Source organism: Esox lucius, chromosome 13 (genome assembly GCF_011004845.1).
Source record: "Esox lucius isolate fEsoLuc1 chromosome 13, fEsoLuc1.pri, whole genome shotgun sequence".
Classification (NCBI taxonomy): domain Eukaryota; kingdom Metazoa; phylum Chordata; class Actinopteri; order Esociformes; family Esocidae; genus Esox; species Esox lucius.
This window is the reverse complement of record NC_047581.1, coordinates 26,893,400-26,918,772: the sequence shown is the minus strand read 5'-3', so window position 1 is coordinate 26,918,772 and position 25,373 is coordinate 26,893,400. Positions and strand designations below refer to the sequence as shown.

The following is a 25,373-nucleotide window of genomic DNA, read 5'->3' as shown; positions in this document are numbered from 1 at the left end:
TGCCTCCTACACCCCCCCCCCCCCACCTGTCAACGCTACCCCCTCCAACCTCAAACCCCATCCCTGCCATGACTCCATGCCGAGAGTTGCTGGATCCACACACCCCTTCACTCCCTGGAAGGGTGAGGCCCCACTGAGGTAGAGGCCTAGAAGCTGCTTGGTAGACAGAGGAAAGCCTGGGTGTATCCCCCATCAGCCCCAGGCCATCCCTGGCTCCGACTGGTCCGTGTGCCCTCCCTCTGAGGGGGACGGACTGACGAGAGCCCCTGGCTCCATGACACTCCTCTCAGGAGTCCCTCCATGACAGCGTGTGTAGCGGCCGACAGACGTGACGGGTGGGATGCATGCTGTAAATATCACCCATAAGGGGAGATCTAATTAAAAATGACATGGCCTGCCACATACACAGGGTGTTTGGGCGTGCTGAAGGCAAGGGCCTATGATTTATAATTGAAGTAATTCCACCCCACTCCTTTTAATTCCACAGCCAGAGAGAGAGAAGAGATTTTAAAAAGAATCAGACGACAGATGAGGCTAATCCACTATGATACTTTTAAGGGCAGGTGGTCAAGGTTTTTCAAAAAGCCAGTCTCTCTCTCTCTCTCTCTCTCTCTCTCTCTCTCTCTGTCTCTCTCTCTTCCTCCCTCGATCACTCTCCCACTCCCCATTTCTCTCTCTCTCTCTCCAACACTCGCTTCCTATTTGTCATCCTCCCCTCCCCAGCCCAGACGCTGAGTGGACTGTGATAATGGAAACATCCCCCTCTCTCCGCCTCCCGTTTCTCCCGCTAAGCTCTGTGCGCTCGGGGGAAATTGATTGTCTGGCGAGCCGTCCTGAATGCTTCCCGCCGATGGCAGAGCCAGTTAAGTCCTTTTTTATTGAGGGTATGAGGCATTTTTAATGGGAGTCGCATCAATGAACTGTGCAGCCATTCGGCATCTGCATGCAGGGGAGTTTCTAATACCCTGCCCTCTTCTCACCCTTTCATCCTACACAACCCCCCCAACCTAACCCTCATCATCCTACACAACCCCCCCCCAACCTAACCCTCATCATCCTTCACAGACACCACCCGCCCCACACACTTAACCCTCCCCACTAACCACTTCCACATAAGGACAGCTGACGTAAATGGCAGAGCAGATCACCTATCTTCCCTCGTCGTTTTCTCAGGCAGGAAGCCAGGTCTGTGGGTTACCTTGCCCCACAACACCCCCCCCCCTCCCCAGCTCCAACTGGGCCACGGGTGATCAATCAACGGGGGGGCCTGGCTTTGTACAAGACAGTCCAGGGTGTGTGTGTCCACGTCTGGCCAGCCAAAGGCGACATCTGCCCCGACGCAAGCCAACAGAGTCTGCCGGAACAATCCCCTCTCTCATGGAGGGACAGGGGCTGAGGAGTACAGTAGAATACTGAAATCCGACACTCAGTCTCACCTCAGCGGAGACAGGAATAAGGCCATTCTTCTCAATACAATCATGGTGGTAATCTTTCAATCAAAGGGTTTAACAGGTGGACAGAGCGAGACAGGTGGACAGAGGCAGAAAGAGAGAGAGAGAGAGAGGGGTAAGAAGAAACTGTTCTTTTTCTCTATTGATTCCAGCTCTGACTCCCACTGGCTGCTCTTCAATAAAAGGCATGAGGAGGAAGTGGGCTAATCCTGTCCAGATTGGAGGGAGAGGGAATCGATTAAGACCGCCATTGAGGCCTCCCTCTTTTACCCTCTCACTCTCCGTTCCTCCCCTCTTTCATTTTCTCACAGTTCCCCCCTTTCTTTTCTCCTTCTGTCTCTCTTTCTGGAAGCTCATTAGTGAACCTGGCCGGACCTCACTCCACTTTAGACCTGCTCCATCCCCATGGAGCCAGGACACGCATGCACGCGCATGCACGCGCACACACTTTTCCCTCCACCTTGGATTCACATAAACATACATGCTTGTAGGTCTCAGTAAAAGCACCATTGTAACCTCGTCAGGTTTTTATGTCACCACTTTGATCGTTGAAGCAAACAGGGGAAGAACAAAGTTGAGGGCTAATTGGCCTGTGAGACGGAGGTCACCATTTCATGCCCTACAACCAATCAGGGGCTCTGAAAGACTTTCCATAGGGGCTTAAGCTACTAGTACTATTGGAAAAATGAGACAGGAGCAATTGTTGCTATCCCCCTTAAATGTAACATAATATTAATGTTTTTAATGAACAGGACCTAAAGAAGCAGAATATTGTTTTCTTATAATAAAAAGGAAAACAATATCTGTTATCAATCTTACTTTGCAACAACAGGTATATAACCGGTTCAGAATTAAGAACTTAATAGAATCATGCAGATCTAAAAAAAAAAACAGTTTTTCTTCAGTGGGCCAGTAGTGATGTTATCCCCAGTTATTAGCAGGTAGAAGAGTTCCATGTAACTCCTGGCAGCCCAGGGTGAAATCCCAGGGGTTGTGCTCCTACTCCCCAAACAAATTCCCTTTTAATCGGCTTGTGAGCCAGGACTGCCATGCAAACAAAGGCCACTAAAGACGGAGAGCATTCTATAAGTGGGAAGGTCCCCCCACCCCGACACACACGCCAGTCTTGTTCCACTAAAAGGATAATCCTGAAGCTTCAGGGAAATTAGGCAGGAACTCACCTTCCAGGGGAATATGGCGGCTTTCCGTAATCCTCAGCTGGTCCCAACTAGTTTCTTTCCCCTTCCGTTTCCCATAACAACCGGCCATGCTCAGGCCCTCTACACAGTGTCATCAGGGGGACGTCACTGGCTTTTGTTTTGGTCCCAAACAAAGCAACTGTTGTGTTTTACAGCTAGCCCACCAGACCCCAAACTAGAGGCCAGACACTGTAAATGTTTACACACCCTGAGGGTATAACACACACACACACACACAACTGCACAGTCAGCATAGCTCAACAGTTCCTCCCTTCGCAATGAGCAACCACACAACAGGTCTTTGGGTCTCTCTCCAGTCGGTGTGGAAACAACAAACATCCCCCTACAAAAAAAAAGTCCTGACCCTTCAGTGACCCCTCCTTTGTCGTGGACTCACATTTTCGGCTGAGGGCCTGATGCGGCTCCAAGGACTTGCTGGCGCACAGGGGGTGTTGGGAAGAAGGGATGGGAGGGTTCTGCCTCCTCTGCAGGCAGGCCAGCATGGCGGAGGGGTGGGGGCAGATGGACAACTACAGCCGGGGGACTGCCAAGGCCAACCTGGGGAAGAGAGAGAGAGAGAGGGAGAGAGAGAGAGAGAACGAGGGATGAAGAAAGAACTAGAAAAACAAGAGGTTTCCATTGTTCCATTGGCAGGGAGGTGGGTGAAGCTGAATGGCGAGCTGGGACTGGAATCATGTTTCCCACCACCGCCGGCTGGCAGATCAACTCTGGGGGAATTCTGAACATGCAGCTGCCCTGCACTGGAGCCACAGAGATCAGGTCGTTTCGGGGGAGCACAATCCATACTCTGAGACTTTCGATAGGACTCTGCTCTGGTCTGACTGCTAGAAGGTTCACCATTGTCCAACTAACCTAAACGAAACGGACTGAATATACTGCACTGAATATCAAGCACGCACACATACCAGGAATTGCATTTTATGTGAGGACTGGAAATGTATTAAAAATGTCCCTTACATCCAAGCACCTAACCCTAAATGGAAGACGCTAAACCTTAACCCACCATTAACTCTAACATTCATGCTAAAATGTAACCTGCCCTAACCCCAAATCCTAAATGTAACCCTAATTGAAAGCCCAATTCTAACCGTAAAAATTATTTTAACCTTGAACATAACCCCAAGTATAAAATAAATATTTTCTATGTGAGGACCAGCCAAAAGGTCCTAACTTTCCCAAAATGTCATCACTTAAATAGTGTAAAACTCAAATCGGTCACTTTGATAGCAATGAGTAATGGCATACACACAACCACAGATTCAGACCCATACACAGCAAACACAAACACATATACACACCAAACATAAACACACACTCACACACATACACAAACACACACACACAGTCTTGGTCCCTCAGCTTTCTCAGAGCGGCTTCGTGTTAACTTCCTGTAGACAGACTACTGTTTTCCCAGCAGTACCATAGTATTTTTGTTGTCCATAGATAATGCTATCAATCACCATCACACAGACTGTGCACTGCTCTGGAAGGAGTGTGTGTTCAGATGGTTGCCTGAGTGTTTATGTTTGGTGTGTACGTGTGTGTGTGTGTTTGGTGTTCATGTGTACATACGTGTGTGTATTTGCTATGTGGTTGTGTGTGTCTGCTCTGTGTATGTGTGTGTGTGTGTATTTATACAGGCAAATGGATTGGGAGGGGGACAGTGCCAACCATGCATCAGGGTCAGTGACGGCACTAATCAATCTCCCATATAGGCTATAAATCTCCAGCCATACTCCACCTCTCTCTACTCGTCATCACACTGGAAGAACAGGGCCTCTCAAAAAGTCCATCAGAACCAGAGCGAAAATACAGGACACACACACGAACACACGCCAACCTCCCAAGTCAAGGCTTATAGAGACCTTAAACTAGGTAGAGAATGGCTTGGAGTCAATGTATCAGTCACACAGCAATATTACCCAACACACTGATGAGTGATTACCAGCACCTTGGGCTGGATGATTGACTGCAGAAAAGAAAATGCCTCAAGAATGTAGACTGCTGACTACTACTAAAATGTGTTGTTCTGTTGGACTAACACTGCATGTCTCTTGGGTTTTCAAACAATGTCAAGCAGACCTGAAACTGTATTATTTGTAATATTTAAAGGGGCACTGTGTGGAATCCTGCCTCTAAACAATAACATGACTTGTCTCCTCCTCGTCATCCTTCACAGAACAATACCAGAATAGTATTGTCTAGTCCAGGGTGGGAAAGACATTTCCTCAAGGGTTTAAAGAGAGTATGAGGACATGACAAGTCAATGGAAACTGATAGATGGACTGGCAAGAATGTTTAAATGGGGAATATCTCAGGCTCTCTGATCAATTTTGTAGACAAAGATTATTTGAAACATTATAGCAGATATATATAACTTTCAAGAACTGGAAGTATTTCCGCATCATTTTCCCAGAAATCTCGGCTACTGCTGGTGTGATGTCAGTTGACATCCCCACACGGTATCTGTTCACATTATCTGTTCACGTTCTTCAGTCACACACATTGTCTGTATCACTTAATCTAAAAAAAAATCTTCATCCGACCAGGTGACTTGACATCCATTCTATTAATTAGGTACTAAGATTACATAATTACACATCAGTGTCGCAATTCAAAGCATGAACACCAAACACACCTTGGATTTACCTTATTAATAATACTGAATGATCATTATCTGAACATTATTTTATTTACTTATTTGCTGAAGTATCTATGCGGTCTAACTTAAAAGGCACATAATTTCAATTAACAGCCATTTGAAATTAAATGTTGGTTCACAGTGTCTATTGACAATATCAAAGGAATGCCAAAAGCACTAATTTGGTGGAAAACTCAGAGCTGGTCTCTGGATGTGTTTAGAGATCCTGATAGAAATGCCCGGATATGAAACATCTCCATTTGTTCCATTACATATACACTCACCTAAAGGATTATTAGGAACACCTGTTCAATTTCTCATTAATGCAATTATCAAATCAACCAATCACATGGCAGTTGCTTCAATGCATTTAGGGGTGTGGTCCTGGTCAAGACAATCTCCTGAACTCCAAACTGAATGTCAGAATGGGAAAGAAAGGTGATTTAAGCAATTTTGAGCATGGCATGGTTGTTGGTGCCAGACGGGCCGGTCTGAATATTTCACAATCTGCTCAGTTACTGGGATTTTCACGCACAACCATTTCTAGGGTTTACAAAGAATGGTGTGAAAAGGGAAAAACATCCAGTATGCGGCAGTCCTGTGGGCGAAAATGCCTTGTTGATGCTAGAGGTCAGAGGAGAATGGGCCGACTGATTCAAGCTGATAGAAGAGCAACTTTGACTGAAATAACCACTCGTTACAACTAAGGTATGCAGCAAAGCATTTGTGAAGCCACAACACGCACAACCTTGAGGCGGATGGGCTACAACAGCAGAAGACCCCACCGGGTACCACTCATCTCCACTACAAATAGGAAAAAGAGGCTACAATTTGCACGAGCTCACCAAAATTGGACAGTTGAAGACTGGAAGAATGTTGCCTGGTCTGATAAGTCTCGATTTCTGTTGAGACATTCAGATGGTAGAGTCAGAATTTGGCGTAAACAGAATGAGAACATGGATCCATCATGCCTTGTTACCACTGTGCAGGCTGGTGGTGGTGGTGTAATGGTGTGGGGGATGTTTTCTTGGCACACTTTAGGCCCCTTAGTGCCAATTGGGCATCGTTTAAATGCCTACCTGAGCATTGTTTCTGACCATGTCCATCCCTTTATGACCACCATGTACCCATCCTCTGATGGCTACTTCCAGCAGGATAATGCACCATGTCACAAAGCTCGAATCATTTCAAATTGGTTTCTTGAACATGACAATGAGTTCACTGTACTGAAATAGCCCCCACAGTCACCAGATCTCAACCCAATAAAGCATCTTTGGGATGTGGTGGAACGGGAGCTTCGTGCCCTGGATGTGCATCCCACAAATCTCCATCAACTGCAAGATGCTATCCTATCAATATGGGCCAACATTTCTAAAGAATGCTTTCAGCACCTTGTTGAATCAATGCCACGCAGAATTAAGGCAGTTCTGAAGGTGAACAGTATTAGTATGGTGTTCCTAATAATCCTTTAGGTGAGTGTATACAGTACTGTGCAAAAGTCACCTGAAAGTCAAATGAAAGTTATTTATTTGGATTGTGAGTATTCATTTTTAATTAGTTAGTTTAGGTGTGTAACGGTATGCAGAAGTCACGGTTCGGTACGTACCGAAAATGTTATGGTTCAGTATGATTTTGGTACAGTGGAAAAAGCCATCAAAACATAACATTTATTTTAATTTATTTTGAAGATATAAACTTTGCCCATTGCCACTGTAGTTAATGCATGCAATAGGTAGGATCTTTTCAGGAAAAAAACTGTTACAGAGTTTTGCAATTACTCACCGGTCAGAAAGCAGTTCCGCACCAATGACCAATAGAGAATGAAGTTCAGAATAATAATAAGAAAAATAGAATAACCTGTTCTAAAAAAGGTGCTAACTCAGACATTATTCTTAACCTTGCTAACATTAGCTCAGGGTTTCTGGTTGCTAGCTATAGAGAGTTAGTGTAACTGGGGATGTCCATCTGCTTTTTGGCCTCTTGCTTGATTTGCTCATCGCTAGCCACTTGTGTGTGTGTACACGCTGGGAGTTCATGTTTACTAGCTCCTGTAGCTAGCTAGCTAGTACAGCTACATAGTAGTAGTATGATGCCAATCCACACAGGTAGGATACCCAATAATTAGGTTAATGAAAATTGGAATTGCTCTATAGGAGATACAGTAGGTACTGTGGCTACTAGTGTTGTATGTAGCTAATGTTTGTATATTTGATGAAGACATAGCATTTTAATACCACATGAAATGTCTTCCCGCTTATTGGTAGTATTCCTAACGAATTATATGATTGATTACATTTTCGTCCATTTTGCTACAGGAATGATGTACGGTAGGAACTGTTTAAGGGAACCGGCGGAAAAGTGTAACAGACTTGCCTTTTCTAATTGGTTGTTGCCCACTGCCGGCATGCGAAGGTACTTGTTTTAGGCTACTTCAGTTGCTAAGTTACGTCTCCAAGATCCGTCTCTGGAGGGAGACTGAGTTTAGAATGTTAGTTTCACTCACAAAAAAGTAACTATATTCATTTTGGATTAATTTGGATCACAACGCTTACTGAATTAAACGTCCTTTACCGAACAGCACCGTACGGATACATGTATCATTACACCCCTAATATATATATATATATATTTATTTATTATATCAATGTTTATATATATTTTTTTTATTAAAACACTTGCTAACCAAATAAATGACCTTAGTTCGACTTTCAGGTGCCTGAGACTTTTGCACAGTACTCTATTTCACAGGGGCTGTCAATCCTGACATCTCCTGCTGTGATGCGTGGCAGATTATTGAAAAATTATTTCTCATGCACCTGTCAAACGCCTGTCCCCAATTATATATTTTCCCAGTGAATCGCAAAATGAGCATTTTGCCACCTGCCTTTGCTCCATTACCTGTAGAAAACAATTTAAATAATAAGAAGTAAATGACCGGCATAGAGGCAAATTTAAATACACAGAGACAGACAGACATACAGAGAGCAATCCGTGTTTTGGTTTTATTTTATATTCCAGGCATCATGTTCATACGATCCTAATGCACAGAAAATGTTCTGTGAAGCTCAACATTTGTTATAAATTAAAGATGATTTGCATATAAGGCACAAAGAAATGTGCTATTTGTATAATGACTTCGTGGCACAAATCCCACTCCAGAGCTTCTACCTATATTAGTCACCATGATCAGTTCATCTGTAAGTGACGTCGCTAAGTACATTTGAGATACTTTTGGGTCATTTGAATACACAAAAAGGTATTCAGCGGTAACAGTGGCAGGGAAACTAAACCAATTCATGAACTGCTGTCAACCTAATCCAAACACTGCTTACAGAGCAAGGAATCAAATGTAATTTGTGTGAACTCTCCCTTTAATATTTCAAATTATATATTTTTACACAGAAAACAGTTAAACAAATCATGGTAATAAATAGCCTACAGATTTTGTTGTATGCATAGTCATAGAAGACCTATTGACTGAAGTGTGTGTATGCACCCACAAAGAGGGCTGGAAAAAAGAGGAGCGTTATTTTTCCCCCCGCCAGGTGCCCCTGAAAAGCTCAGTGTGCGGGGCCATTTCCCCTCGCTAACACACACAGAGAGACAAGCCTAGCTGCAACACACAGACACTTTGAGCTCATTGCTGGCCATTCACAGGCTAAAAGCCCATCTCTGTGTCCTCTCTGTGAGGATACTAATTTCACAACAAGCCCATTTGTTAGAGGCTAGTGGTGCGGGGGGGGGGGGGGGGTGCGGGGGTGGGGGCGGGGGGGAGGCACAGATAGAGATATAGAGACAGAGAAATCCTCATGGGGAATGCCTCCACATTCCCTCAACCCTGCCTCTCGCTCCTAAAATGAAAGACAATTGTGTAACTACCCCTCCATTATTCTCCATTTGTTCGTCGCCAAATGTATTCCGAGGCATTATCTTGCTCTGAAAGAGAACGCTTTTCCCCCTCCATTCCATTTCAAGAACCAATTTTATCCTATTACCGCCTTAAAGAGAGAGAGAGAGAGAGAGAGGAAGTCTTTGGCTTGTTTGTCACGTCCCACCTTGTCTTTACCTACACCAGGCCTGAGCAGATGTCTATCAGTGGCCAGACATTAGACCCAACTAAAGCCCCAGACAAAGCACAACAACCCATCCTTTAACAACCTCCTATAAATAGATTATCTGGAAGTTAGGGTCAACCACTACTAAAGGCACTGCTGACTGAAACACACCACACACACTCACACCTACCCACACTCTGCCCCTGCACCCCTGTACAGAAACCACCTGCACTCGATTCACTCATCATGGCCACTCAAAGTTCTCCTATTACACCAGTGAGAGGAAAAGTCCAAAGCCAGCAGCATCCGCCCCTGCCCCACTTCCCATTCTGCTAACTCAATTGCCACAGGGATGGGAATGGGGGCGGAAGATCCATATGTGGAGTTGAGGGAACAAAATGGGATACAGAGAGCCTGGGCCGATGAGAAGGGACACTTCTAAAAGGTTGCTGACGTGGAACAGAGATCACAGGAGATGGTGTTACAGCCCGGTGTCTGGTAGTGGGCCTGGTGTTACAGCCTGATGTCTGGTAGTGGGCCTGGTGTTACAGCCTGATGTCTGGTAGTGGGCCTGGTGTTACAGTCTGATGTCTGGTAGTGGGCCTGGTGTTACAGCCCGGTGTCTGGTAGTGGGCCTGGTGTTACAGCCCGGTGTCTGGTAGTGGGCCTGGTGTTACAGCCCGGTGTCTGGTAGTGGGCCTGGTGTTACAGCCCGGTGTCTGGTAGTGGGCCTGGTGTTACAGCCCGGTGTCTGGTAGTGGGCCTGGTGTTACAGCCCGGTGTCTGGTAGTGGGCCTGGTGTTACAGCCCGGTGTCTGGTAGTGGGCCTGGTGTTACAGCCCGGTGTCTGGTAGTGGGCCTGGTGTTACAGCCTGATGTCTGGTAGTGGGCCTGGTGTTACAGCCTGATGTCTGGTAGTGGGCCTGGTGTTACAGCCTGATGTCTGGTAGTGGGCCTGGTGTTACAGCCTGATGTCTGGTAGTGGGCCTGGTGTTACAGCCTGATGTCTGGTAGTGGGCCTGGTGTTACAGCCCGGTGTCTGGTAGTGGGCCTGGTGTTACAGCCTGATGTCTGGTAGTGGGCCTGGTGTTACAGCCTGATGTCTGGTAGTGGGCCTGGTGTTACAGCCCGGTGTCTGGTAGTGGGCCTGGTGTTACAGCCCGGTGTCTGGTAGTGGGCCTGGTGTTACAGCCTGATGTCTGGTAGTGGGCCTGGTGTTACAGCCTGATGTCTGGTAGTGGGCCTGGTGTTACAGCCTGACGTCTGGTAGTGGGCCTGGTGTTACAGTCTGATGTCTGATAGTGGGCCTGGTGTTACAGTCTGATGTCTGGTAGTGGGCCTGGTGTTACAGTCTGATGTCTGATAGTGGGCCTGGTGTTACAGCCTGATGTCTGGTAGTGGGCCTGGTGTTACAGTCTGATGTCTGGTAGTGGGCCTGGTGTTACAGCCTGACGTCTGGTAGTGGGCCTGGTGTTACAGCCCGGTGTCTGGTAGTGGGCCTGGTGTTACAGCCTGATGTCTGGTAGTGGGCCTGGTGTTACAGCCTGATGTCTGGTAGTGGGCCTGGTGTTACAGCCCGGTGTCTGGTAGTGGGCCTGGTGTTACAGCCCGGTGTCTGGTAGTGGGCCTGGTGTTACAGCCTGATGTCTGGTAGTGGGCCTGGTGTTACAGCCTGATGTCTGGTAGTGGGCCTGGTGTTACAGCCTGAAGTCTGGTAGTGGGCCTGGTGTTACAGTCTGATGTCTGATAGTGGGCCTGGTGTTACAGTCTGATGTCTGGTAGTGGGCCTGGTGTTACAGTCTGATGTCTGGTAGTGGGCCTGGTGTTACAGCCTGATCTCTGGTAGTGGGCCTGGTGTTACAGTCTGATGTCTGGTAGTGGGCCTGGTGTTACAGCCTGACGTCTGGTAGTGGGCCTGGTGTTACAGCCTGATGTCTGGTAGTGGGCCTGGTGTTACAGCCTGACGTCTGGTAGTGGGCCTGGTGTTACAGCCTGACGTCTGGTAGTGGGCCTGGTGTTACAGCCTCCTGGCCTGCTTATTGTACAAGGCTTGGGCTTAATTGAATGGTGACCCTCCGACTCACTGCGGGACGCCCCATGCAGTGCTTTTAACAAGCTGCTGTGTCTCTCCTCTTAATAAGCCCAAACAAGTTAATCCAATCGACACACTCAAAAACCCTTTCTTTTTTGTGAACAAGGCACTGCCTCTGCCCCCCTAATCTCCCAACTCCCCTCTGTCCCTGCTACCATACCGCCACATGAATGCAGGAAGACTGAAAGACCCCATTAGGAGTGGCTGGCAGTAACCCACTGCCCCTTAACTTTCCTCCACACACTCTCACGCACGCACATATGTCTACGGTGCCTAGGACACACAATAGGAGAGCTATAGACCTCAATTTGGACATGAACACAAAGGGAGAGGCTCTCTCTTTCTCACACACACGCACACACACACACACAAACACACACAGTTTAATCACATAGAACGACACATACAAGCCTAAGAGGGCATTTGCTGACAGGCATGTATGCTGAGACATTAAATAAGGCATTGTTAACAAATCCTTACAGCTCCACAAACAACAGACATGATTCCCTAGAACAATGAAGGCCCCTGGAGACAGGCTATACCCCACTGTCCTGCACAGCCTCACCAGAAGAGAAAGAAATCACTAGCACAACAAAAGTCCATTGTGTGCTCAAGCCTACAGGAACCATTTGGAAATTGACACATTATTTTCTATAAGATGTAAAGAGAACCTGCTGGGCTGCTGGATCCATTGCTCCTTGGGATGAATTCATGATGGCATTACCCCACGGTCTAGGTAGTCCTACCAGATTGTAGCCAACTGTCACCATACAGCAAGGTTGTTAGCTAATCCCATATAGCCTAAACACCTGTTGAGTGAAATGTTTAAACAGTTTAAACATGAACAAAGGCATTGTGAAAGAGAGGACCACTGATTCACACCCAAAGCAGGGCAAGACGAACTTTCAATTGAGGAAGTTAAACAGTTAGCAGGAGCACGTTAAACATCATTTTCAGTGTATCTACCGATGGCCAATTGGACACGGGGGTGCTTCGCTTCTCACTCTTGGCGTTGTTTATTTGTTTGCCTGGAAAAAATCTGGAAAGACACATATACAGTGTCATCAGAAATTCTTGTGCAGCTGCAGTTGTAGCTACACAATCTCCAGCAATGGTGTATGCCATGACATTTTATCCCACATCTCCACTAATGTCAGTCAGGTCGTAGAGAAATGACTCATCTTGTTCTGGGCTGCTGCCCCATAATACAGGGCCAGTGATCATTAAAGGCCACATGAGTCAACCAAACCACTCTGACCAGGGAACAACCCATGACTCAGGACTGTCAGTGCTTCTGTTGGCCTGCGAGAAGTGAAGGCTGGTAGAGGCAACAGGAGAAACACAGCAGTCGGAAGTTTGCCCTGATTATATAGTGCACTGCCTACACCTCAAGACAGACACTCCAGGTTCTCTACAGCCTACAACCCAAGACAGACAGACACTCCAGGTTCTCTACAGCCTACAACCCAAGACAGACAGACACTCCAGGTTCTCTACAGCCTACAAGCCAAGACAGACAGACACTCCAGGTTCTCTACAGCCTACAACCCAAGACAGACAGACACTCCAGGTTCTCTACAGCCTACAACCCAAGACAGACAGACACTCCAGGTTCTCTACAGCCTACAACCCAAGACAGACACACTCCAGGTTCTCTACAGCCTACAACCCAAGACAGACAGACAATCCAGGTTCTCTACAGCCTAAAACCCAAGACAGACACACACTCCAAGTACTCTACAGCCTACCCCAAAGACAGACAGACACTCCAGGTTCTCTACAGCCTACAACCCAAGACAGACAGACACTCCAGGATCTCTACAGCCTATACCACAAGACAGACAGACACTCCAGGTTCTCTACAGCCTACACCCCAAGACAGACAGACACTCCAGGTTCTCTACAGTCTACACCTCAAGAGAGACACTCCAGGTTCTCTACAGCCTACAACACAAGACAGAGCCACTTCAGTCAGATACATTACTTGTTTATTCTAAATTATTCTTAAGTATGTTATTGCTCCGACTTAGCTGAATAAGTTATGGAAATGACTCTCTTTCAGTCATGCCCATCACACCGCTCTCAAGGCCTTGTGTTGATCTAGTATCTTCCCATAATCGTATTCAATATGATCTTGTTTTTGTCTATAATCATATTCATTATAATCTAGAATCAACTCTACTATTCTGAAAAGGTCTGTGGATCCAGCCCTGACCTTCACAACCACAGACAAGTTTATTACCCTCAAGGTCATAGTGACTTTGACTCCCAGATGGATCTATTCATAGATTAACACAACAACAATGAAACAACAGCCTATTTGACTCATATATGCTGCTCAGTGGGAATATTCAAACACACAACGTTGTCTTGTCTCGTTTTGTTCATTGTTTGTCAGTGCTGTCGTTTTTCAGCTTGGCTCTGACAGATCAAAGAGATCCTAGCGTCCTTTTAGGAAGGAATCAAACAAAGACGAACAGAAAGAGAGACAAAAAATACTTTTCTTGTCACACACACACACGTCACATGCATGCACAAAATGCTCCCATCTGAAAATATTTGTATGAGTAAACAAATCAATGAAATATGATTAAAAACAAACAGTGTGATGCCTTTCCTTCCTTTGAGGTCTGAACAACACAACTCTCTTCTAGTAAGGAGACCCCAATTCACATTACTGCAACGCACAAGCGCATTGGCTGGAGGGCATCACAGATGCTCAATGCTACGTCACAGATCTAATGTTCAGTGGTATATCAGAGAACTAATGTGCAGTGGTGTATCACAGACCTAATGTTCAGTGGTATATCACAGACCTAATGTTCAGTGGTGTATCACAGACCTAATGTTCAGTGGTGTATCACAGACCTAATGTTCAGTGGTGTATCAGAGAACTAATGTTCAGTGGTGTATCACAGACCTAATGTTCAATGGTGTACCAGAGAACTAATGTTCAGTGGTGTATCAGAGAACTAATATTCACTGGTGTATCACAGACCTAATGTTCAGTGATGTATCAGAGAACTAATGTTCAGTGATGTATCAGAGAACTAATGTTCAGTGGTGTATCACAGACCTAATGTTCAGTGGTATATCACAGACCTAATGTTCAGTGGTTTATCACGTACCTAATGTTCAGTGGTATATCAGAGAACTAATGTTCAGTGGTGTATCACAGACCTAATGTTCAGTGGTGTATCACAGACCTAATGTTCAGTGGTGTATCATAGACCTAATGTTCAGTGGTGTATCACAGACCTAATGTTCAGTGGTGTATCACAGACCTAATGTTCAGTGGTATATCACAGACCTAATGTTCAGTGGTATATCACAGACCTAATGTTCAGTGGTGTATCACAGACCTAATGTTCAGTGGTATATCACAGACCTAATGTTCAGTGGTGTATCAGAGAACTAATGTTCAGTGGTGTATCAGAGAACTAATGTTCAGTGGTGTATCACAGACCTAATGTTCAGTGGTGTATCAGAGAACTAATGTTCAGTGGTGTATCACAGACCTAATGTTCAATGGTGTACCAGAGAACTAATGTTCAATGGTGTATCAGAGAACTAATGTTCAGTGGTGTATCACAAACCTAATGTTCAGTGGTGTATCACAGACCTAATGTTCAGTGGTGTATCACAGACCTAATGTTCAGTGATGTATTAGAGAACTAATGTTCAGTGGTGTATCACAGACCTAATGTTCAGTGGTATATCACAGACCTAATGTTCAGTGGTGTATCAGAGAACTAATGTTCAGTGGTGTATCACAGACCTAATGTTCAGTGGTGTATCAGAGAACTAATGTTCAGTGGTGTATCACAGACCTAATGTTCAATGGTGTACCAGAGAACTAATGTTCAATGGTGTATCAGAGAACTAATGTTCAGTGGTGTATCACAAACCTAATGTTCAGTGGTGTATCACAGACCTAATGTTCAGTGGTGTATCACAGACCTAATGTTCAGTGATGTATTAGAGAACTAATGTTCAGTGGTGTATCACAGACCTAATGTTCAGTGGTATATCACAGACCTAATGTTCAGTGGTGTATCAGAGAACTAATGTTCAGTGGTGTATCACAGACCTAATGTTCAGTGGTGTATCACAGACCTAATGTTCAGTGGTGTATCAGAGAACTAATGTTCAGTGGTGTATCAGAGAACTAATGTTCAGTGGTATATCACAGACCTAATGTTCAGTGGTGTATCAGAGAACTAATGTTCAGTGGTATATCACAGACCTAATGTTCAGTGGTATAACACAGAACTAATGTTCAGTGATATAACACAGAACTAATGTTCAGTGGTATAACACAGAACTAATGTTCAGTGGTGTATCACAGAACTAATGTTCAGTGGTGTATCACAGAACTAATGTTCAGTGGTGTATCACAGAAGTGTTATGAGGGCCTCCTTTGAATACCCAAACTGTGTACAGTTTAAATATTGACACACTGACAGCATTCAATAGAAAATATGCATGACAAAGGCACTGGCATTTGTGTGGTTGGATGTCAAGTCCCTTCTAGACTGGATGTAGCAATATGCAAACAGAGCACACAAAAAACCACAGTCAAATACTTGTCTTCCTCCACACACATATGCTCAGACCTGACACCCTCAAAAACAGACCTTTACTCAGACCTGACACCCTGAAAACCAGACCTTTACTCAGACCTGACACACTGAAAAACAGACCTTTACTCAGACCTGACACCCTCAAAAACATACCTTTACTCAGACCTGACACCCTGAAAACCAGACCTTTACTCAGACCTCACACCCTGAAAAATAGACCTTAACTCAGACCTGACACCCTGAAAACCAGACCTTTACTCAGACCTGACAGTCCAGCCTCCATCCTGTGAGACTCAGTGTCCAGCTGCTGTCAGCCTCTCAAAGCTGGCCCCGACTGAGCACAGCCAAGCTGCTCTCGCCACCAGAGACAATCCTATTGGACGTGAGAGAGGTGAGACCCACGCACGCCCATCCTAATCACCTGCAAGCTACAGATGGCATGGAGACACCACCAAGCTGTTCCCATGGAACCAGGAGATATTTAGGGAGAGCCGTACTGTTTGACAGGTAGATGTCCCAGCCTAACAACACAGACCTAAAACAAATGCCAGTGGACTAAAGAGGGGGAGAGGGTGGATGAGAGCAGCTAGTGGTGGACAGAGACAGAAGGAACTAGAAAGATGTAAGAAGTGGCTTCTTTAGTGACGCTGCCAGGGAAGTCCAAGGTAGTCCATGTTCCAGGCACATCAAAAACATTGGTGTATAAAAAGCCCCTGAGACATCTCTTTCACTTCCTGTGATCGCCTTTCCAACAGATTAGTCTGCTTCTCCAGGCTGATGGGCCCAGGTTCGTCCTTCACTGGAGACGCGGTGTGCTGCCAAGACCCAGTAATTAGTGCAGATGGAGACCGTAATATTATTTTCCCCTCCCAGCAGAAATGGCAAGGGAGTTAATTCTATATATTCCGGCATATTAATTCAATTTAAACCCTCTCCTGTGTCTGACACCTTGCTGGAGGGTGGAGATAAAGGGAAGCGGGGCAGCAGCCTCTGATGTGTGACCTCTGCTCTGAACAGGGAAGTCTGATGTCACGCTCACGCGCACATCAAAATTCCAATAACAAGCAATTTCCTCTCTTTCTCTGGCACAAAACAAATCCTCGCTCCCGATTCCTGACCTCAGCCATTACAACTGGGTCCCTATCCATAATTAAACTGTAATCTAAAAACCCATTTTAGCTAGGTGGCTCGTTGTAACGGCACTGCCATGCCCCCCTTTCTCTGCTAATTCTTTTTTTCCTCGACTCTTTTTTTAAAAAATTTTTTGAAGATCTCGTTGGAGATCCTATTAGCATGAGAAAGCAGCCTGGTAATTGTCTTCACTCCACTTGTGATCCCTGTCTGGAGGCTTAGCTGGAGAGACACAGCACATCACCGCTGCCTCCAGCCATTCCACATTAGATAAAGAATGAAGCCAAGCAACCCGTGACATCACACAATATAAAAACAGGTAATATTGAAATGTACGCCCACACACACAGCCCCCCCCCCCCCCCCCCCCCCCCCACACACACACACACACTTTAGTCCTGTTGACCCCCTTTTCAACATTTACTAGCTAATATGCTTTTATGTAAAATAAAATTGGGATCGGAGTATAGGAGGCTTTAACTTTCTCTCCCGCTCTGTGATGATATGATGTATTTAGAGCTGGATCTGCCTAAATCACCCCCGTGGGCCACCCTGCCTGCCTCTAATCCGCCTGCCAATGCCTGGCCTACTCATATATTTAGGTGTCACATTTCTGGCTCACTACTTCCAGGGGATAAGCACTTCAAACATGACCGCCTCTTCTCCTGACCTTTCCACGGAGATGATCGATTTAGCCCGATTGGATTGATTCCACAAACACAGGCAAAAATTACATAAAAAAATGCCAAGGTTTTTCACCCCTGAGGCACGATCTCTAAATCCATGAAAGCTTTGTAGCGTTTATATTTTCATTGGGGGTTTCAGTCCAATTTCTCCCAACTTGTATATATTCTATATAGCCGGAAGATCCCATTGGGTAGCTTTTTTTGGTAAGAAAATTACAGCCAAGATCTGGATCAACAGCCCTCTAGTGTCGTGGTGATCTAAGTCCCTTTGAGTCGTGGTCGTGGCGTGCCCACGGTGCCCAGGGGTCCAACACATCACAATCAAAATGATAAATGAGTAAAACGTCACGCTTATCAACGTTCCGCTCCAATCCAGAGGTGTGGCCTCCACAGTGACATCATAGGAAGCAGCCCTACTGTGTGTTTTCAGTGTAAAAGGTCAGCAAACACATGTTGACTGCAGTTTGCAGAACTCAACTCAGCCATGACATGAGCACTGGAGCTACTCTACTGGTCCCAAGCAGGAAAATGCTATAAGGTTAAAGTTGTACAAGCTTCTTGTTTCTTTACAACCTGGACACATCCTACATGCACTTTACACAGGAACAAGACAAAACCCAAAGACAGACAGGAAAATCGAGAATGACAGATAAAGATAAAGCAGTAGAATACGTCCCTGGAGAAAATCCTCCCATCGATGTAAAGGAAACTTTCGGTACCTCCCAGTGTCAAACAGGTTTGGACCAGTTTCCTCAGCCTGTAGAACATGACCTCAATCTGTGTTTGTTCTGACTGGACTGGCCAGCGAGCCCTGCGGTCTCAGAGACACAGGCACCCAGTGCTAATCTCCTCCTCCCTCCTGCCCAGTCCCTCTGCATCTTTCAATGGAGTCTTTGATAGACATTCTAGTTTCATCTATAAAGCTCCCCTCATGCATTTTTTATAGAATCTATTACTTTAGGATTAAATTATAAAAGACTGTCCTCCTTAAATTTTTTATAGTTTGCATAATTGGTATCAGGGCCCCGAAGGCAAGCTATAAAAACCCAGTTTGTACAGGCCTGAGGTCCAGAACGATCCAGACCAAGCCACCAAGGACATGCACAAAGTGTTGTCTACGGTGTCCCAGCTGCTACCTCACTTCACCCTTTCTCTGCATCATCAGGAATGTTTCCAGCTTACTGCAGACACCTCCTTTGTTTTCATGTAATGGAAAGCTTTCTGATCTATTTTTCCAAGCCAGGAACTCAGCTCCATTCTGACCAGTCAACGAGGCACAGCCTCGTCTGGTAGCTAGTAGCACATACCTGACTCCCTGAAGCAAGTCACACCCACAACACAAGCCTATTGGATGGACTCAATGCCCGTCAAGACTGTCACTCCGAAAGTAAGAACCAAAACGTTTAAATGCCAGTGTGAGAAGAGAACGTCACTGCAGTTAAATGCAAAAACAATAGCTATTTTAGCAATTCACTGACCAAGATTTTATTTTGATTTGGGTCAAAGCATTCTCCCATATAAAGGTTCCTAGCCAGTCATTACCTTTGCAAAGCAGATGAAATGTAACACCTTTGCTGCACCTATATTCCACTGGTCTACAAAATAAACAAAAATAACTGTAATGTCTGTTTTGGTCATGTTTCACACGTTGCTTTGGAATCGGTTTCTGGGACCGATCAGATTAAAAAAAAAGAAAAATCGTGTATCCAGACTACTTGTGGGCGCGCGCCGTGGTGTTCAGCCAGACCAAGGTGTTCGTGTAGCCAGTCAAGCCACCACCCCACCCTGACCGGTGGTGATCGTCAAAGAACCATCAGCAAATGGACGGGAGCTTGGTTTTGACGGAGTGAATGGGAACGCAGGTAGGAAGCTGCAGTGACAGCACTGTAGTGAAAAAAGGCTTCCAGCCGTAAATCGTCTATGGCTCATGACAAACGATCTGACGATGCGTTTGTTCCCAACAGACCTGTGAATAACCCGTCTATCTTCACCCCTGCTTGGGACCCTGCCCGCTGTGCAATTAATAATGCATACGCCGGTGTGAAATATGTTCCTCCAGTTCAAATATGCAGTGGAGCTGCCACCAGCAGGTACAGCAGGGGGCGCGACGAGGGTGTCCCTGAGGTGCTCATTTGGAAGACGGTGACATGCCCAGATTTTCAAACGGCGCTCTGGTGTGGAGGAAGTGCCAGGGACATTTCCCCTTTTATCCTGTCTTGGTCGTCCTCGACTGTCTCGGCCTCCGTTAAACTGCTGAGGTGAGAAGGTGGGGGATGCTGGTTTTAAACTCTAGCTTAGACTGGCAGAGAGAAGCGGCAGAGTGGTTGGTGATGGGAGAGGACCTGTAAACCTGATAAGTAGCTTTTGCTGTTTGGTTGGCTGAGTGTCACTGTTTGGTTGGCTGAACGTCAGTGTTTGGTTGGCTGAGTGTCAGTGTTTGGGTTGACGTCGGTGGCAGCTGGTGTCTAGGGACACGTAGCTCAGTGGTAACACAGGAACCTGTTTTTCACAGGTCATGACCTGCCCTGCCCCCTGTCCTTCCTCCAGCCATCTCCTGCCTCTTCAAATCCCAACCCGTGCCCCTAATGTCCCTACCCCTGGCCCTTCATTCTTTCCTCTGCAAGACACTCCTCTCGCCTCATGGAAGAGACAAAACAAATATACATTTCAACAGAGCCAAGAAAATCAGCAGTGAAAATACTAGATGTTATATTAAGCCAGTGTTGTCAGCCTGAATGATAAAAAGACTAGTTTGACCTCCAAAGAGGTTTGAAGTGTTCCCCCTCTCATCTCAGATTATCCAGACAGCCTGAACTCAATAGGCTGTGATGTGAAAAGGAGAGATGCTAGATAAATGTGCCCACAGCGAAGGCCTCTTGCCCTCTTTCTAATGGTGCATTCTTACACACATACACACACACACACACACAAAACACACACAACACACACACACACTGCCAACAATTCCACTGAGGGCAGAGTTTGTTTGGGGAACAAGGTGACCCTGTCGCTCTGGGGGCCTGTGAAGAGGCACAAAGAAGGCCTCTCATCCTTCACACACACACACACACACACACACACACACAGAAAAACACACACACACTCCCAGCTGGCTGCGGCGGTACGAGGGGGGGGGGTTGACAACCTCCCAACGACACCCCAGCACAGAGGTCCTAAACCCGTACTCAGAGACAGAGAGACTCCCGAAACGGGCTCCTTTCACATCCCACACAGACGGTGTCAAATCCCCGCTCGCGACATCCAGGCATGCAGCCGACAGATGGGATGGCTATTGAGTGGTGGATCCGCTGGCAGAGACGCCCGGGCTCGCCTATCCATCCCCAGTGGAAACAATGGGGCGGCAGGTCAAGAGTGCTGCCTCAATGGGGAGGGGAGGTCAGGAGAGACGGATGCCTCCACACACTACTGTTGAGCTATGCATCGCAAACCCTTTGAAAGTAATAGAAAAGACTGAGAGAATAGAGGTTAGAGCGAGGTTGGGGGGGGGGGGGGTTAGTGGAGTGTGTGTGTGTGTGTGTGTCTGTTCTTCAAAAACTGTGGGTCAGAAGTAAGTAATAGCAAAACCAATTTTGAACAGTTCTGACATTTTGCAGGCCCATTCAGGAAACCATGTATTTTATGCTTAGGGATTAGGGTTTAATTAGGCATTATGTTCAGACGTTTAAGATAAGAGGTATGGTTAAGGTTATGGTTAGTGTTAGGGAAAAATATATATGTTTAACACCTTTTACTGTGTTTGCATTCTATAGTTGTTAGCTGTGGAGGCTCACAGTTGGTTGACTGGAGAGCAACTGTACACAGAATCTGGGACAGCAGTTTTTGAGTCGAACCTTATTGACAACAAACAGGAACACAAAATGAGGTCCCCTTACCACACTAACATGCACCTGCCAGGTCAGGAGGAACAGCCACCCACACACACACACACGCACGCACACACTTTACTAGGTTCACAAAGAGAAAACTTTGCATAGTCAAAATTGTAACAACTCTCCAGTTTATTGTTATTTCTCCACCTGTATTTCTCCACATTGATTCATTTCTATCAGCGGTAATGGAACTATAAAACTGTACAGGAAAGGATCGGCGTGACCAGATCTTTCCATTGTGGGCTATATTGTCCTGAACCCTCTCATTATTAATGTATTGATTTCCTGTGTTTTAAGAGAAGAATATTAATAGCTACAGAGAGTGAGATGAAAGACAAGACTGACAAAGGGAGAGAAAGCGAGAGGGGAGGAACAGAGAGAGAATAAGGGAGAGGAGGAACAAAGAGAGAATGAGGGAGAGGAGAAACAGAGAGAGAATGAGGGAGAGGAGAAACAGAGAGAGAATGAGGGAGAGGAGGAACAGAGAGAGAATGAGGGAGAGGGGAGGAACAGAGAGAGAATGAGGGAGAGGAGGAACAAAGATAGAATGAGGGAGAGGAGAAACAGAGAGAGAATTAGGGAGAGGGGAGGAACAGAGAGAGAATGAGGGAGAGGAGGAACAGAGAGAGAATGAGGGAGAGGGGAGGAACAGAGAGAGAATGAGGGAGAAGAGGAACAGAGAGAATGAGGGAGAGGAGGAACAGAGAGAGAATGAGGGAGAGGAGGAACAGAGAGAGAATGAGGGAGAGGAGGAACAGAGAGAGAATGAGTGAGAGGAGGAACAGAGAGAATGAGGGAAAGGAGGAACAGAGAGAGAATGAGGGAGAGGGGAGGAACAGAGAGAATGAGGGAGAGGAGGAACAGAGAGGGAGAAAGAGAATGAGGGAAAGAGCAATATAAAGAAGTGGCTCGGGTTTTGCAACACAACAGAACCTGAGACAGTATTGCATTTCTTGACAGAATGTCAGAAATATAAGACATTTAGAGTGCAAATTCCCCAAATTTGAGCCCATTATTCAAGGTTCCGAAGACAGAGAGAGAGTGAGTCAGAAAGAGACAGAATATGAGATAGAGGCAGACTGGGGGATAGAGAGACAGAAAGTGAGATAGAGAGATGGAAAGTGAGATATAGGCAGAGAGGGAGAGAGAGGGAGAGAGAGTGAGGGCTGTGTGTAAACAAAGAACCAGAGTGGGGAAGTCCATCCAGGCCCATTGACCAGGACAGGGGCCAGGGGGTCTGGAAAGGAGAGAAAGCATTGGGGGGTATGGGGTGGACCCAGCCGGGCCGTCTACAGTGGTCAGATTAGGTTTACATGAGACCACAACCAGGGAGCACCTGACCAAACCTACCTGGGGGGTAGGAGAGACACTGAGACCCTGATAGCATCCAGTATGTTATACTAGAACCACATGTCCACCTTACTGTAGTGTCATGTAAGAACAGTGAAGCTACCCCGAAACATGTCCACCTTACTGTAATTTCAGGTAAGAACAGTGAAGCTACCCTGAAACATGTCCACCTTACTGTAGTGTCAGGTAAGTACAGTGAAGCTACCCTGAAACATGTCCACCTTACTGTAATTTCAGGTAAGAACAGTGAAGCTACCCTGAAACATGTCCACCTTACTGTAGTGTCAGGTAAGTACAGTGAAGCTACCCTGAAACATGTCCACCTTACTGTAGTGTCAGGTAAGTACAGTGAAGATGTCCTGAAACATGTTCACCTTACTGTAGTGTCAGGTAAGAACAGTGAAGATGTCCTGAAACATGTTCACCTTACTGTAGTGTCAGGTAAGTACAGTGAAGATGTCCTGAAACATGTTCACCATACTGTAGTGTCAGGTAAGTACAGTGAAGATGTCCTGAAACATGTTCACCATACTGTAGTGTCAGGTAAGTACAGTGAAGATGTCCTGAAACATGTTCACCATACTGTAGTGTCAGGTAAGTACAGTGAAGATGTCCTGAAACATGTTCACCATACTGTAGTGTCAGGTAAGTACAGTGAGGGTGTCCTGAAATGTTCACCATACTGAAATCAGACCTCAGCAGCAGACCAGATCCATTTTCTATGTCTCAAATGAAAGCCCTGACACCTGTTCTCCTCTCCACAGAGCAGCGTTGTAGTGGTCAGTGTGAACTAGCTCATCAAAGTTTTGGGAAAGAAACACTGCTTCTTATTACCACATGTTCTTCTTGACAACATTTATAGAATACTACAGTTGCAGCAGAAATGTAATCAGAGGTGTTTCCTTGACAGCATGAAAAGCGTGAAAACAAGAGAAAGAGAGAGACCATTGTCACGGTAACCAAATGCCTGCCTCTGTCGCCACAGCTCGATTGTTCTTTCAGGTCTAGCTGCCAATCACAGTGAGGAATGATAAAACTATAAGCCACTGGGTGGGGCCTGGTTGAATGGGGGCCAACGGAAGAGGTTTCATCACAACACTACCATACTGAATGCTGGATTCGCCCCTCAATCACGACACAATGATGCATAATCACCAAATGTCTTTTTCACAATCTCCTGTTGACTGTAGGAGACCAGAACAGGACTGGGAGACGAGCCATAAGTGACACTTAATTGGAGACAACCAGGCATTTTCTCTCTCAGCTCCAGTCAACAGTATCCATCAGACTTCCTTCAAGCCCATCACACTTTCACCAGCCGCCATCTGTCTAAGAGGGAGATGCAGCAGCCTAATGCTCGGGAGTCTCTGCCTGAAACAGTACAACTAATTCCGGCCACTAATAACATCAAGACAAGGAATGAGAATGGCTGTGCCATGACAGCCCTACAATTGACCTCGTCACAGCAGGTCCTAAAGAAATCTAGGCTACATGTTTCCTCTTCCATTCCAACAATCCACCAAGATTAAGACAGGTAGAGATGGAGAGAAAACAGCAAGCACAGCGGTGATAGAAAGGAAGGCTGGACCCAGACAGATGTCCCATGTGCTGCCTCCCTCCCTGATCCTGGGCTGACAGAGGGGCCCACAGCTCTGCTCTTCACACTCAGACAGCTCAACTCCTCCTCATTCCCCGTCTCCCCAACCTGCCAGGAGGTTTTGAGTGAGGGAGAAGTAAGATCGAGAAGGGCGAGTGAGGGAGGAGAGAGGTGGAGAAAGTGAGTGTGGGGGGTACATGAGGAGACTCCCAGTGAGTTTTCGTGAGTTCCAGGCCATTACACCTCACTCACAGGGACTTTGTTTACACACACGCATGCGCACGTGCACAGACGCACGCACACGCACGCACACACACACACACACACACGTGCATTTAATGCCTTTTCATTGTATTTAATGTATATTAATGTATTTTCATTGTTGTTGCAAGACTGTCAAGCTGGCCGCAGGCCCAGTGTTCAGAAATGTGGTGACTATGGTCAAATCCATGTCCTCCCGAACATGGCCCAATGAAACCAATTTGAATTAAATAAATGAATTAGTGTATCCTCCATGTCTTTATGTATGTTTTATCTAAATGCTTAACTAGATAATTGCATGAATTCTGTCCATTTTAGAGTAGGAGGCAAAGGCTTAAAAAGGCTCTTCAGTTAGTCATATTTCATTGCTTTTTGAAAAAAAGCTCCCAGAGCTTGTTTCTTCACAAACCGCTGTC

General features: G+C 46.0%; 1 protein-coding gene across 9 annotated transcripts in view; it reads right to left on the bottom strand.

Annotated features, from left to right (window-relative positions):
• fam222a (family with sequence similarity 222 member A) overlaps window positions 1–25,373 on the bottom strand; it is a 58,056-nt gene that overhangs the window by 20,643 nt on the left and 12,040 nt on the right. For 2 of the 9 annotated variants that reach the window (XM_010876755.5, XM_010876760.5), the window contains exon 2: window positions 3,048–3,208. The exons of 1 other annotated variant lie outside the window; for it this stretch is intronic. In XM_010876755.5, coding sequence (XP_010875057.2) covers window positions 3,048–3,153 — 106 coding nt within the window. In that variant the 5' untranslated portion in view covers window positions 3,154–3,208. 6 more of the 9 variants (XM_010876761.5, XM_010876757.5, XM_010876758.5 and 3 more) reach the window with 6 other exon arrangements.